The sequence below is a fragment of the Scyliorhinus torazame genome, chromosome 14 (genome assembly GCF_047496885.1).
Source record: "Scyliorhinus torazame isolate Kashiwa2021f chromosome 14, sScyTor2.1, whole genome shotgun sequence".
In the NCBI taxonomy this organism is placed as follows: domain Eukaryota; kingdom Metazoa; phylum Chordata; class Chondrichthyes; order Carcharhiniformes; family Scyliorhinidae; genus Scyliorhinus; species Scyliorhinus torazame.
Genome location: NC_092720.1, coordinates 10,325,354 through 10,340,497, shown reverse-complemented (window position 1 = coordinate 10,340,497; position 15,144 = coordinate 10,325,354). Strand labels below are relative to the sequence as shown.

The window sequence follows — 15,144 nt, the reverse complement described above, 5'->3', positions numbered from 1 at the left end:
GAGGGAGTGAGCGTACACTGTCGTACTGAGGGAGTGAGCGTACACTGTCGTACTGCGGGAGTGAGTGTACACGGCCGTACTGAGGGAGTGAGCGTACACTGTCGTACTGAGGGAGTGAGCGTACACCGCCGTACTGATGGAGCGTACACGGCCGTACTGAGGGAGCGAGTGTACACTGTCGTACTGCGGGAGTGAGTGTACACTGTCGTACTGCGGGAGTGAGTGTACACGGCCGTACTGAGGGAGTGAGTGTACACTGTCGTACTGAGGGAGTGAGCGTACACTGCTGTACTGAGGGAGTGAGTGTACACTGTCATACTGCGGGAGTGAGCGTACACCGCCGTACTGATGGAGCGTACACGGCCGTACTGAGGGAGTGAGCGTACACCGCCGTACTGTTCACCTCACCTAATATCTCCTGTTTGAAAATGCTCCCGTGAAACACCTTGGGACATTAAAGCAGTTTTATGAGTTTTGGAGTAATTCAAAAGAAAAACAATGGAAGTCCTTCCTGATGTTCTGGGCTGACATTGATCCCTCGACCAGCGTCAACTGATTATTTAATCAGCAGCAAATGGCATCTTGCTGTGCACAAATTGGCTGCATGTTCCCGACATTATGGCAACCACGTAATTGGCGGTGATGCTCTTCGGGGCTTCCCCAGATAGTGCCAGGTGCCACAGAAATGCAAGTTCCACCTGTCCTTAACCCAAATACATGGGCCTGGATTCTCCGCCCCCTGACACCAAAATCGCGGCCGGCGCGGTGACAGAGAATCCATTTTCCCCCAAGGATTCGGGACCGATGCCAGTTCCCCGATTTTGCGGGCCCTGAAGGGTGGCTTACCCCTGCGCCGCCTGGGTCCTACCTGGGGCGATTGCCAGAGGCCCCCCCTGCCATTCTCCGCCGCCCCCAACCGGCCGAAATCCCGACGGCGTGGACCTAATATGGTCCAGCCGGTCGAGATACTCCCGTGCGGCTGCGGACTCAGTGCACGGCCGCGCTGGCCGGGCGAGGGCCGATCGGAGGCCGGGGAATGTTTGCGCCGGGACTGAGGGTCGGGCGCAGGGACGGTCGCCGTGTTTCTTATTTGGGTCCAGCTCTGCGGTCAGAGTCCGCCATGGAGCATGGCGCGGCGGCTGGAGGTGGAAGCGCGGGGGCCCGTCTCTGCACCAAAAGCTGCTCGATCTAGCCGGGTCCCTGCCAGCCCCCTGCAGGGCTGGGAATTCACGTCCATTTCATGCCAGCTTTTCTAGCGTGAAACTCCACCGTCTTGCAGCCGGCGAGGGGACATAGTCCCAATTATGGAGAATCCAGCCCTTGGGGCAGGATGACAGTCGGTGGATCGGAAAATGGTCTGAGTGTCAGAAAGGAGGCGGTGAGTTTGCGAGCAGGAGAAGCTCCTTCGGAAAACATTCAGCTGCTTTCGCCAACTTCAAGGGCAGTGAACTTTCTGATCGTCAGAACCTACGTCACGTCAAATAAAACGCAGAAACAAAACTCAAACTTGAAAGTAAAAACACCCCCGATTATAAAAGGGAATAGTTGGAAACATTTCAAGGTTATGATCTAATCTCAGGGCTGAAGAGACAGCAACAGCGAAAATGGCCAGACCATTGAAACAAAAGGTCCCAGTTCACCCTTCACCATGCTGAAAGATGTGTGGCATTCGAAAAGACGTGGATTCCAAAGCTACAGCTCCCAGCAACATCTGCAGTCAGTGGTGGAAAGAGTGATGCAGCACAGAAGGAGGCAATTTAGCCCATTCTGTCTGTGCTGGCTGTTTGGCAGGGTTGGCTAATTAATCGCACTTTCCCTGCGAGTTTGTTCCTTTTGATGGAATTCCCTTTCGAACTTGCTTCCCTCACCCTCTCTAACATTGCCTTCCAGATCACTACAACACCTCATTGCATTCAAAACCGTTTCCTCCCGCCTCGCCCGGTTGTTTTCCCAACACCCAACCAGTCCTCTGGTTGGGGAACCCGAGAAGCGTTTATTCCCATATTTATTTTGGAAACCCTATCGAAATCCCCCTGCCCTTCTTCAAAATAGCGCCACCGTTTCTTTTCTGCCAATCTGAGAAAGCAAGAGAGGCCTTTGACCAAGATCTCATGCAAAGGACGGCGCCTCCAACAGTACCACGCTGATGTTTGGCGGGACCAGAAGTCCTTTCGGTGGGAAGAGCTGTTAACCTCCGCCCATGGTTCCAAGTCAGGGTGGTGTGTGGTTGGGAGGGGAACTTGGCGGTGTTCCCATATAGCTGCTACCCCCGTCTTTCCCCATCGCGGAGATCGCGGTTTGGAAAGGTGTTGTTGAAGAAAACCTGGTGCATCTTGCAGATGGTACACACGGCTGCCAGTGGTGGCAGACGGAGTGATTGGATAAGGCGGTGGATGGGGCTTCGATCAAGCGAGCTCCTTTATCCTGAATCGTGTTTGTGCACTGGAGACTTTCAGTAACAACAAAGGGGGGTTTATTAACAGTCGGCAAAGTCACCTACGAACAGGCACGGAGCAACGATGATTAGGGGTCTTGACCCTTCAGCTCCGGGGTCCACACTGCCCACCCCTGCGCCCAGTGATCCACGCTTTCCCTCTATCGGCCGGGGTTTGCGCTCTTCCGCGCAATTGGTCCTGAGCCGTGGACCGCATAGCCCTCCCACTTAAAGGGGCCACCCTACCACATCCCCCCCCTCTTTAAGTCCCTCTTTACATTTTACAAAATAACCTATGTACAAATGCGCTATACAAGATCAAGAGACATAAGGGGAAAGAGTTGGTCTGTCCGGGGACCTTCGAGTCCTCGCGGACCCGCTGAGTCCCCCAGCTAGCTCCACTGTCTTTGAAGTAATCTTGCTGTCTGCAGAAGGCAACAGTTCAGGTGACGCCAGCTCTCCTGTGGGGCTGCTCGCCTCGCCAGCTCCCTCCTGGACGGCTGGTGGGGCTGACTCTGAAATTCCCGGTTCCCTCCGCTCTGGAATGGCCTCGGGAGCACCTGCGACATATGTTGGAGCCACCTGTTCTGGACTGGGCTTTATCGGCCCCGGGTCCTCGCATGGTCGACATACATCCACATGGTCCTGCCATTGGCATTTACCGAATACAACACAGGGCCCGATTGGGACATGCTCGGCCCGGCTAACCAGAGTGGGCCCGAAGTGAAATTTTGATAGAGAACCACCCCCGGAATGATCTGTCACCCTTTTGTGAAGGACGTCGATTTTTCTGGGAGGCCTGACACCTTCCCTACCAAATTAGGAAATATTGAAGTCCAAACGGATTCGGAGGTGAAGCCAAAAATGAATTCAGCCTGCGTGACCCCCGTGGTGCTGTGGGGGGGGGGGGGTTGTGCTGGAGGACAGGAGGAAGTTGCCCAGCCAATTGCGCAACGGCCGGTTTGATTGCTCTCTCGTAAAAGTCTGTACTTCCCTTTCCTTCGACCTGCTGGATGCAGGGATCGCTCGGATATGTCCGCTTCGGATATGCCGAAATCTGTTTGTCCGACCTAAGTGTTGGAAATCATCCCCAGTAAAATGGGTGTCATTATTGGGCATAGTAGCTTCGGATCGGCCATTTTGGTGTTTGGCAAACAACCAACAATGGAGGCGCCCACAGTAGCCATAAGACCATCAGACATAGGAGCAGAATAAGGCCACTCGGCCCATCGAGTCTGCTCCGCCATTCAATCATGGCTGATATTTTTCTCATCCCCATTCTCCTGTCTTCTCCCCTGATCCTCCTATTACGTACCATCTCTTGTATGGATAGCCATTTGGAATGAGCGTCTACCAAGGCGAGGAACTGACAAGCTGAGATGGACATCAACGTCCCTGGAGATTTGGTCATCTTCAGGCCTATTATTTTGAGATTCAGTTTCTATACATATTAAATCCACTAAATTCTTCTGTTTTATTTTTCGATTCCCTTGTACTTGTGGCATTTTAATTTGGTCGAGCCTGACTCTCCCAGTGCAGTATTGAGGCAATGCAGCTGCCTCAGTCATGCTGTCTTCCAATTCAGATTTAAAAAAATATATATTTCTAAAAATAAATTGTCGAGTACACAATTATTTTTTTCCAGTTACGGGGCACTTTAGCGTGGCCAGTCCACCTACCCTGCGCATCTTTGGGTTGTGGGGACGAAACCCACGCAGACACGGGGAGAACGTGCAAACTCCATACGGACAGTGGCCCGGGGCCGGGATCGAACCCGGGACCTCGGCACCGTCAGATGAGATTTTAAACCAAAGTCTTGTCTGTCCTCTCCCAGGACACTATTTGCAAGCAGAGTCGTGTCTGTTCTCCTCGTGTCCCGACCAACGTTAAAAATCAAGGTTCATGGGGAGGATTTGTTTGCATTACTGGTTGAGGAGAATATCACAGCTGTGTACTGAGGGAGAACACCTCGGAGGACTTATGCAGTGAGGCAATCTGGGTAGAGCTCAGGAATAGGAAGGGTGCAGTCACAATGTTGGGGGTTTACTACAGGCCACCCAACAGCCAGCAGGAGGCAGAGGAGCAGGCAGGTAGGTAGATTTTGGAACGGCGTTAAAGCAATAGGGTTGTTGTGGTGGGGTGATTTTAATTTCCCAATGTTGACTGGGACTCACTTCGTGCAAGGGGCTTGGATGGGGCAGAGTTTGTAAGGGGCATCCAGGAGGGCTTCTTGAAACAGTATGCAGATAGTCCAACTAGGGAAGGACCTGGCATTGGGGAATGAGCCCAGCCAGGTGGCTGATGTTTTTCATAGTGTTTTTCAACAACCTTTGTTGTTCATTGTATATGCAAATGATTTGGAGGAAAATGTGGCTGGTCTGACACAAAGGTTGGTGGAATTGCGGATAGCGATGAGGACTGTCAGAGGATACAGCAGGATTTCGATTGTTTGGAGACTTGGGCGGAGAAATGGCAGATGGAGTTTAATCCGGACAAATGTGAGAATGCATTTTGGAAGGTCTAATACAGGTAGGGAATATACAGTGAATGGTAGAACCCTCAAGAGTATTGAAAGTCAGAGAGATCTAGGTGTACAGGTCCACAGGTCACTGAAAGGGGCAACACAGGTGGAGAAGGTAGTCAAGAAGGCATACGGCATGCTTGCCTTCATTGGCCGGGGCATTGAGTATAAGAATTGGCAAGTCATGTTGCAGCTGTCTAGAACCTTAGTTAGGCCACACTTGGAGTATAGTGTTCAATTCTGGTCGCCACACTACCAGAAGGATGTGGAGGCTTTAGAGAGGGTGCGGAAGAGATTTACCAGAATGTTGCCTGGTATGGAGGGCATTAGCTTTGAGGAGAGATAAACTCAGATTGATTTCACTGGAACGACGGAGGTTGAGGGGCGACCTGATAGAGGTTTACAAAATTATGAGGGGCATGGACAGAGTGGATAGTCTGAGGGTTTTTCACAGGGGGGGGGAAATCAATTACTCGGGGCACATAAGGTGCAAAGGGCAAAGTTTAGAGGAGATGTGGGAGGGAAGCTTTTTACGCCGAGGGTAGTGGGTGCATTGAAATCGCTGCCGGAGGAGGTGGTGGGAGCAGGGACGATAGTGACATTTAAGGGGCATCTTGACAAATACATGATTGGGATGGGAATAGAGGGATACGGACCCTGGAAATACAGACGGTTTTAGTTTGGACATGCATCGTGATTGGCGCAGGCTCAGGGACGGCACGGTGGCGCAGTGGTTAGCACTGCTGCCTCACGGCGCCGAGGAAGCGGGCTCGATCCCGGCCCCGGGTCACTGTCCGTGTGGAGTTTGCACATTCTCCCCGCGTCTGCGTGGGTCTCACCCGCACAACCCAAAAGATGAGCAGGGTAGGTGGCTTGGCCACACTAAATTGCCCCTTAATTGGGAAAAAAATAATTGTGTACTCTAAATTTATATTAAAAACAGATCGGCGCAGGTATGGAGCGCCGAAGGGCCTGTTCCTGTGCTGTATTGCTCTTTGTATTCTTTGATTTCCCATGACCCCCGCCGGTGGGAAGTATCCCTCCAATCGCCTGCAGTGGGGTCCTCTGGTCCTGCCATTGAATCCACCCCCTCGCCGTTGGGAATCCCGTGACGGGGGCTCACTATAGGCGGGACGGCAAGATCCCGCTGGCGAGAGCGACAGGAAAATCCACTCCACCTCGCCAAGTACTGCATTGGCTCTGATGCACTTGGGGAATGTCCTGAGCGAGTGAAAGGTGCTATCAAAATGCACCTCCTTCCTTTGTTCTTTATTTCTTTGGGACTGTGGCAGTGAATCCTGCAGCAATATTGGCTTTGGCTGGGATTCAGGTTCCAGTTAAGCATTGCCACATTCAGAGATTCTCTGGACAGGCTCCATCCGACAACCTCGAGAAAGAGTTTGTGTTATCGATAGCACGCGAGAGAGAGCGAGGCACCTCGACCCAGTAACTTCTGCTCATTCCGTGCTTCACAATAACACCCATCACATCAGTTTATTTCGAAAGGAACTTATCCAAAGCACTCTTGACTGACGCGCTCAGCATGGGCTCCAGTCTGTAACTGTCCCTGAAATACTGACGAGTGGCTTGGTGCCTTTAAGAGATAGCTCTGACCCAATTTGGCTAAGTCACCCCCCCTCTCTCTCCAACTCCCCGGACCCCCACCCCAGCAACCCACAACTTTTCTCCTCCAGCCACTCCTGCTGAAGCAATGTTCAGCCAGCACAAGCTCATCCCTCCTGGTAACTGATTCGATTTGTGTCTTGGTGGCAGCTTTTCTCACCCGAGCCCCTACACAGGCTGGAAAATAAGCAGCCAGAGAAGAGGCAAAGGGGCTTTTACCTCCTTCATGGCCACCCTATTCATGTTCGAGCATCGGTCACTGGGCAGATATCAGGAGCTTGAACCCTGGCTCATTCCCAACGAGGAGCAAGCAGGAGGGAGTCATCTTACAGCCGGTGGGGGGGGCTCTTCTCGAGGAGGGGGTCACCTCTGAAAAGGCCTTTCAGATTCTGAAAGGAATTGATAGGGGAGCCTGCCGTCGAGAAGAGGGTTGCACTTGTCAGGGAGACCCGAAATAGAAGGCCCAAAATATCACACAGTTACTAATCAATTCAATGGGGAATTCAAAACAAACTTGCTTCACCCAGAGAGTGATGGGGAAGTGGAACTTGGGAGTTACGGAGGTGAACAGCAGAGATACGTTTAAAGAGAAGCTGGGTAAGTACACAAGGGAGAAAGGAATAGAATGATATGCGAATGGGGCGACGTGACCAGAGATGGGAGGAGGTTTGTGTGAATCATCAACCCCAGTGCAGGCCAGATGGGCCGAATGGCCTGTTGCTGTGTGGTAAACTCAAAGTAATTTGTAGAAGGTGATGACTTCCTGATCTTTGCCCTGGACCGTTCTTTCACTGAGTTTGCTGTACCACACACGCCTCCGCTTGTGTTTTGTCTTGTCAAGAGCACGTAAGTCTAGTCCCACTAATAACATTTGAAGACTTACGTACCTGCCTGAAATCCTGTCCTTGACTACAAGTTGCTGCACTTCCTGCCCCCTGCTCCCCGCTCGACCTCCTTTTCCACATCCCAGCCCCATGGTCTGCGATCATCTTTAATGATCTTCCCGCACAAGCCACTGCCCACCCAGCCCCTGCTGCCTCTCATTCACAATCCACCACCACATTCTACGCTCCCAACGAGGCTGCTCGCGCAATCTGCGGCTCAATTGAACACAAGGATGAGGAGCAGGAGTAATCCGTTCAGCCCGACTCTGATGTGCCATTTGGTAAGATTATGTCTGATATAATAATAATCTTTATTGTCACATCATCACGGCAAAGAAGTTACTGTGAAAAGCCCCTAGTCCCCACATTCCAGCGCCTGTTCGGGTACACTGAGGGAGAATTCAGAATGTCCAAATTACCTAACAGCACGTCTTTCGGGACTTGTGGGAGGAAACCGGAGCACCCGGAGGAAGCCCACGCAGACACGGGGAGAACGTGCAGACTCCGCACAGTCACCCAAGCCGGGAATCGAACCCGGGACCCTGGCTCTGTGAAGCAACAGTGCTAACACTGTGCTACCGTGCCGCCCATGTGATTGTGACCTTGAGACACCTTTGCAGCCCTGCTCCGTCCCCCTGCTTGTAACCCCCGCCGCTGCTCTCGCTGATTCACAGGTTGCATCCCCGAGCTCCTTATCCTGTATCTCTACACCGCTGGCTTTGGAAGCAGGCCAAGGCAGGCCAGCAGCGCGGGTTCAATTCCCGCACCAGCCTCCCCGAACAGGCGGCGGAATGTGGCGACTAGGAGCTTATCACAGTAACTTTACTTGAAGCCGACTTGTGCCAATAAGCAATTTTCATTTCATTTCAGACAAGAGAGGGGGGGGTCAGACAAGAGGATGGAATCAAAACCACAGCCAGAGCAGCTATAATTATAGTGAGTGGCGGAGCAGGCTCGAAAGCCTCAATAGCCCACAACTGATCCTACTTCTTATGTTCCTATGTATCAACGCTACCAAGCTTTACTCCATATCTTTAAAACATTGCCCAATTATCAACCTCAGTCTTGAAAGTTTTCATTAATCTCCAGCAACCACAGCCTTTGGTCCCATTCACAAAGTTAAACGTTTCACCTCCAGTACCCATTCTGTTAGTTGTATCAAAAGACAACGTTCGCGTTTCCAGGACCCATTCCTGTATGGGTTGATCTTGGCCTGGAACTCAGGTGGTCTGCGACATGCACACGGAGCGACAGCCCGCGGGGTGAAGGTTAGCGGTCATGCCACCTTCCTTTGATAAAATTGCCTGCCAGCCCTCAGTGCCTTGCGCCACCCCACCCCCAGCGAAATAACTGGAGGCGTGGAGTCGACGGTCTTGTGGCAATGTCACAGGACTCGCGGCCTCGAGGCCGAAGCACATTCTCTGGGGACGTGGGTTTAAATCTCACCAGGGCTGCTGGCGGGATACAAATTTTAAACCTGGAATTGAAAATCTCGCCTCAGTAATGGTGACCATGAAACATTCATTGATTCTCGTAAAACTCGTCTGGTTCATTAACGTCCTTGAGGGAAGGAAATCTGCCGTCCTTACCCGGTCTGGCCTACATGTGACTCCAGAACCACAGCAATGTGGCTAACTCTGAAATGCCCTCTGAAATGGCCGATCAGGCAATTCATAGAATTTACAGTGCAGAAGGAGGCCATTCGGCCCATCGAGTCTGCACCAGCCCTTGGAAAGAGCACCCTACCCTATCCCCGTAACCGAGTAACCCCACCCCACCTTTTTGGACACTAAGGGTAATTTATCATGGCCAATCTACCTAACCCGCACGTCTTTGGACGGTGGAAGGAAACTGGAGCACCCAGAGGAAACCCACGCAGACACGGGGAGAACGTGCAGACTCCGCACAGACAGTGACCCAAGCCAGGATTGAACCTGGGACTCTGGAGCTGTGAAGCACCTGTGCTAACCACTGTGCTACCGTGCTGCCCCTGAACTCAGATCAGGGGCAATTAGGGGGGGGGGGAGAATGCTGCAGTTGGCTGGGCAGCTGATTCCTGATGCAGAGCAACGCCAATGGCGTGGGTTCAAGTCCTGTACCGGCTGAGGGCTCCGCCTTCTCAACCTTGGCCCTCGCCTGAGGTGTGGCGACCCTCAGGTCAAATCACCACCAGTCAGCTTCCCCCCAACCCCCCTCTCAAAGGCGAAAGGAGCCCATGGTCATCTGGGACTATGGCGTCATTACCTCTATCCCTCTCATACTCTGATTCAACTCAAGTACATGAGCGTTCCCTTCAGGATCACTTTCGACTGTGCTGTGCTTTTGTTTTAGGTTCTGGGGACATTTACGCTCCAAATCCCAGCTTCCTTCTCCCGGCGGCAGGCTCAGAGACCAGAGCCTGGGAGTCTGTCACTCGGATAAGGGAGCCATATTTAGAAAGCTAAGCGAGCCAGGCTCCTAGAATCTGACCTGAACACATGCCAGCCAGCTTCAGTGACCACACGGCACAGCTGCCTTTTCAAACACCTCCGACGTTTTATATCTGGGGTAGGGGGGAGTGGTGGCGTAGTGGTATTGTCGCTGGGCTAGTAATCCAGAGGCCCAGGGTAATGATCTGGGGACCTGGGTTCGAATCCCACCACCGCAGATGGTGGAATTTAAAATAAAGTATCTGGAGCACGGCACGGTGGTACAGTGGTTAGCACTGCTGCCTCACGGCGCTGAGGGTCTGGGTTCGATCCCCCCCCGCCCTTCCAGGTCACCGTCTGTGTGGAGTTTGCACATTCTCCCGTGTCTGTGTGGGTCTCACAACCCAAAGATGTGACGGGTAGGTGGATTAGCCACGCCAAATTGAAAAATTCAAAAATATACATGTGGAATTAAAAGTCCAATGTTGACCATGAAACCATTGTTGATTGTTATAAAATCCCATCTGGTTCTCTAACGTCCTTTCGGGAAGGAAATCTGCCGTCCTTACCTGGCCTGACTTACACGTGTCTCCAGACCCACAGCAATGGGGTTGTCTCTTAAATGCCCCCTGAAATGGCCTAGCAAGCCACTCAGTTGTATTCAACCGCTACAAAAACACAAAAAGGAATGAAACCGGACGGACCACCCGGCATCGACCCAGGCACCGGAAACCACAACAGCAAACCCAGTCAACCCTGCAAAGTCCCCCCTATGAACATCTGGGGCTTGTGCCAAAGTTGGGCGAGCTGCCTCACAGACTGGTTCAGCAACAGCCTGACGTAGTCACACTCACAGAATCATACCTTACAGACAATGTCCCAGGCACCACTATCACCATCCCTGGGTGTGTCCTATCTCACCGGCAGGGCAGACCCAGCAGAGGGGCTGGCACAGTGGGATACAGTCGGGAGGGAGTTGCCCTGGGAGTCCTCAACATCAACTCTGGACCCCATGAAGTCTCACGGCTTCAGGTTAAACACAGGCAAGGAAACCTTCTGCTGATTACCACGTACCGGCCATCATCACTTATGAATCAGTGCTCCTCCACGTTGGACACCACTTGGAGGAAGCACTGAGGGTGGCGAGGGCGCAGAATATGCTCTGGGTGGGTGACTTCAATGTCCATCACCAGGAGTGGCTGGGTAGTACCACCACCGACCGAGCTGGCCGGGCCCTAAAGGACAGAGCTACTAGACTGGGACTGCGACAGGCGGTGATGGAACCAACAAGAGGGAAAAACATACTTGACCCCATCCTCACCAACCTGCCTCCTGCATGACAGCATCGATAGAAGTGATCATCACACCGTCCTTGGAGAGACAAAGTCCCGTCTTCACATTGAGGATATCCTCCATCGTGTTGTGTGGCACGACCACCGTGCCAAATGGGATAGGCGTCGAACAGATCTAGCAACTCAAGACGGGGCCTCCAGGAGGCGCTGTGGGCCATCAGCAGCAGCAGAATTGTATCAACCACAATCTGTAATCATGGCCCGGCATGTCCCCCACTCTACCATGACCACCCAGCCAGGGAATCAACCCTGGTTCAATGCTGAGCGCAGGAGAGCGTGCCAAGAGCATACTTAAAAGTGAGGTGTCACCCTGGTGAAGCTACAACACAGGACTACTTGTGTGATAACCAACACCTCTTGCACACAGAGAAACAGTTCAGCAGACAAACGCTGGTTCAGACATTGGAGAAAATCCCACACAGCAGCTGAGAACTGTCCAGGGCTCTGAGCACCAATTAGCAGAGAGTAGCAGCAATATAAGCAATTGGAGCAGAAGTGGACCACACAGCCCATTGAAGCTGCCCCACCATTCAATTCGACCATTACTGAGCTAATGCAAGGGACAGGAGATGAGATAAACATACAGTATTGAAGAATGATACAGCACAGAAATAGGCCATTCTGCCTTCTGCCAGCACTTTGAAAGAACTGGTATAGCACAGTGGGCTAAGACAGCTGGCTTGTAATGCAGACCAGCAGCACGGTTCAATTCCCGTACCAGCCTCCCCGAACAGGCGCCGGTATGTGGCGACTAGGGGCTTTTCACAGTAACTTCATGGAAGCCTACTTGTGACAATAAGCGATTATTATTATTAATAACAATCTTTATTATTGTCACAAGTAGGCTTCCATTAACACTGCAATGAAGTTACTGTGAAAAGCCCCTAGTCGCCACACTCCACGCCTGTTTGGGTACACTGAGGGAGAATTCAGAATGTCCAATTCACCTAACAAGCACGTCTTTCGGGACTTGTGGGAGGAAACCGGAGCACCCGGAGGAAACCCACGCAGACCCACGTGGGGAGAACGTGCAGACTCCGCACAGGCAGTGACCCAAGGGAGGTGCGTTCGTTATGCGGCCAAAGAGATTGAGTGTCAACCTGCACAATCCTTCCAGACACAACAATGGCTGGCGGAACGAACAACTGAGACGCCTGGTCAGCCTTGTGATGGAAACAAATTGGAGCCTCCACCATCGCGGCCCATGCTCCAGACTACAACACGCAGGTTAAATTTACAACTCCCACTCCCGGAATGAGCTGTAACACAGCACCAAAATAAATGTTCCTGACTTTTCTCTGCTCTAAGGAGGACAGTCAGTCAATGTGTGAATTCAGTGTTGTTAATGTCCCTTTGCTCGGTTGCAACTCCTCCATTACCTCGTCCAAATCAACACTATTCCTGTGCTAGCTCAGGCAGTGAAATAGACTTCGATCGTAACAAAGGCACCACATCCCACTCTGCCCATGTCCCTTACTGCTCACGCACCATTTCCAACACCGCTTACTCGCTTGCGATCAAGAACGGGAATCCTGGCTGACTCGGCCTTTGTATCGCCAAACTTCGATTAAACACGTTCCTGGCGATTTCATCGCATGACTTGCCTCCTCGCTCCAGCCATTAGTCGGCCAACACGTTCCCCCTCCCCGACACACACACAATTTTCAATATTTTCAAACTGGTAAGCAGAAATGTTCAAAGAAAATGATTTTTAAAATTCTTCATCTCCCGATGATTTTTTTTTTTCCAGGGTTGCACACAGCGGTGTCCTGGCTGCAGTGATCTCTGTATATCAATATACTTGATCAATATATGTAATGCTAGTACAGGCAATTGAACACTAGAGGTCTCACTATCAGAACCTATATTAATGGTTTTCCCGCTCTTTCTGACGAGAGTGTGTATCAGGAGTGAAGAAAGAACAGACATAGTAAAGCTAGAGAGAGAAGTTATTTGTTATCAAAGCATTGTATTGTATCATTTAATTAGTTATCTCTACAATTGTTCCGTTATTTTACTCGTTGAGTATTAAGTAAAAGAACTCACAATATTTATTCAGATAATACTCTATAAATTAGCTTATCTTTACAAGAAGACTGTTGCTTATTTCAACAACTCGGCTGGTTCAAAAGAGTAATATATATATTACATAAGGCAATATACCACTGGAGATTGATCTTCACTTCCTGGAGACGGCAGGCCAATCCCGGAGGGTCGGGAACTGTACTATCCCCTGCTGGAAGCAGAGGACTGCTCCCCATACCGTGCTGCACACCACTCCCTGACAACAATGGCTGCTTCCCGTCTCAGCTGCCTGCCACTTTAAACATCAAAACCACACCCCATCACGGAGGAACAAAGCCCTCGGGGAAATCAGCTGGTGTTTAGTGTTGTGAATTGTATAGTTTGAAGGAAATGAATGAGTGATATTAATGATATTACAACTTTGCAGAGAATCAGTAACTGGCTAATTACAGCAAATCAGAGATATGTCCACCATAGTAGGGGGGAGAACACAAACACTGATCACTTCAAGGTGATTTTTGCTTGCCAACAAATAACACATTCTGAATCATTGCAAACATCTTCGAAAGTGGAACATCTCAATCTTTGCATTGACAAATTTACGGCCTTTAATTATTATTTTCATAGTTACAGAAATGCAATCTATCTTCTCGGGGCTGGTTGGAGTGAGTCACAACCACAGCAGCCTTGAACACGCTCGCAGGAATCTTTTCAAGTGTGTTTTATTTTGGGGCGATTTCTGCCTGGAACTCAGCTGGCCAGCTGCGCTGACGGGGCTATCCTTTGTCCTTAGACCATCCCTCATTTCCACGCTCCAGCGGGATGTGCCGGAGCTGCGAACGGCCTGAGATTGCGTTGTGGCCGCGTGGGCAGGAGGAGGGGGGCGCGGGCGGGGTGGGGGCCCATCCAGCTAAATAATCAGATGATGACTGACCTGTACCTCAAAGCCACTGATCTGACTTTCTTCCATATTCCTTGATCCCCAAATCCAACAGAAATTTCTCAATCTCACTCTCAAAAGATCCAATTGACCCACCCAGCGTCCACAGATTTTTTTTGTTTCACGGTCACGTTTAGACCTTTAGTTCCAGATTTTTCTTGAATTCAAATTCACCCTCTGCCGTGCAGGGATTTGAAACTGGGCCCCCAGAGCATCTAGGGAGTTGGGGGGGGGGGGGGGTGGGGGGGGGAATTTCGCTCAGAATCCAACAGACGACAAAGTATCATCAGAGAAGTGAGGGGAGGGCTAGCTGAGGGAGAGGGTGCAGCGTTCTGTGATCTTGGGTTTTCACAAGTGTCTCATTGCCCTCTTTCCGCTCAGTCAAATCCGCAGTCACCAAACGGATCTGCCTCTGTCAGGAGCTGCTCTGTGAGGAGGTGGGCTGTGTACACCGGGAAGGCCAATACATCCACCTCTTACGACTCGCAATGGCCAATCAGCATGGCACACCCAACACACAGCCTTCACCTGCCGTGGCAGTTCACAGGAGATCGCCTTACCTTGGATACACTGCAAGGATCCATCTTCTGCCCTGATGGTGAAGGTCTCTCCAGGATTCACCTGAACTAAAATAACCTGCAATAAAGACACAAAGGTTAGCGTCAGGCAAGGGCACCATCAAACACACAATAAAAACCTTCTCTGCCATATCTCGGATTAGGAGCCCTCCCGACTCCAAGGTGTGTGGGGCATCCTGATTTCTGTCACACCACAAATGGACTTAGCACTCCCTCCATCCCTCTTCCCATCCCTATTTTCCCTGGGTGAGAGAGGGGGAAGCAAGCCATCGCACTCCTGTTCATAGAACATACAGTGCAGAAGGAGGTCATTCGGCCCAGCGAATCTGCACCGGCTCTTGGAAAGAGCACCCTACCCAAGGTCAACACTTCCACCCTA

The 15,144-nt window shown here is 51.3% G+C and overlaps 1 protein-coding gene across 1 annotated transcript in view; it reads right to left on the bottom strand.

Annotated features, from left to right (window-relative positions):
* LOC140389518 (fibronectin type III domain-containing protein 3B-like) overlaps positions 1-15,144 on the bottom strand; it is a 404,055-nt gene that overhangs the window by 353,647 nt on the left and 35,264 nt on the right. Inside the window, 1 exon segment of the mRNA XM_072473693.1 lies at positions 14,748-14,823. Coding sequence (XP_072329794.1) covers positions 14,748-14,823 — 76 coding nt within the window.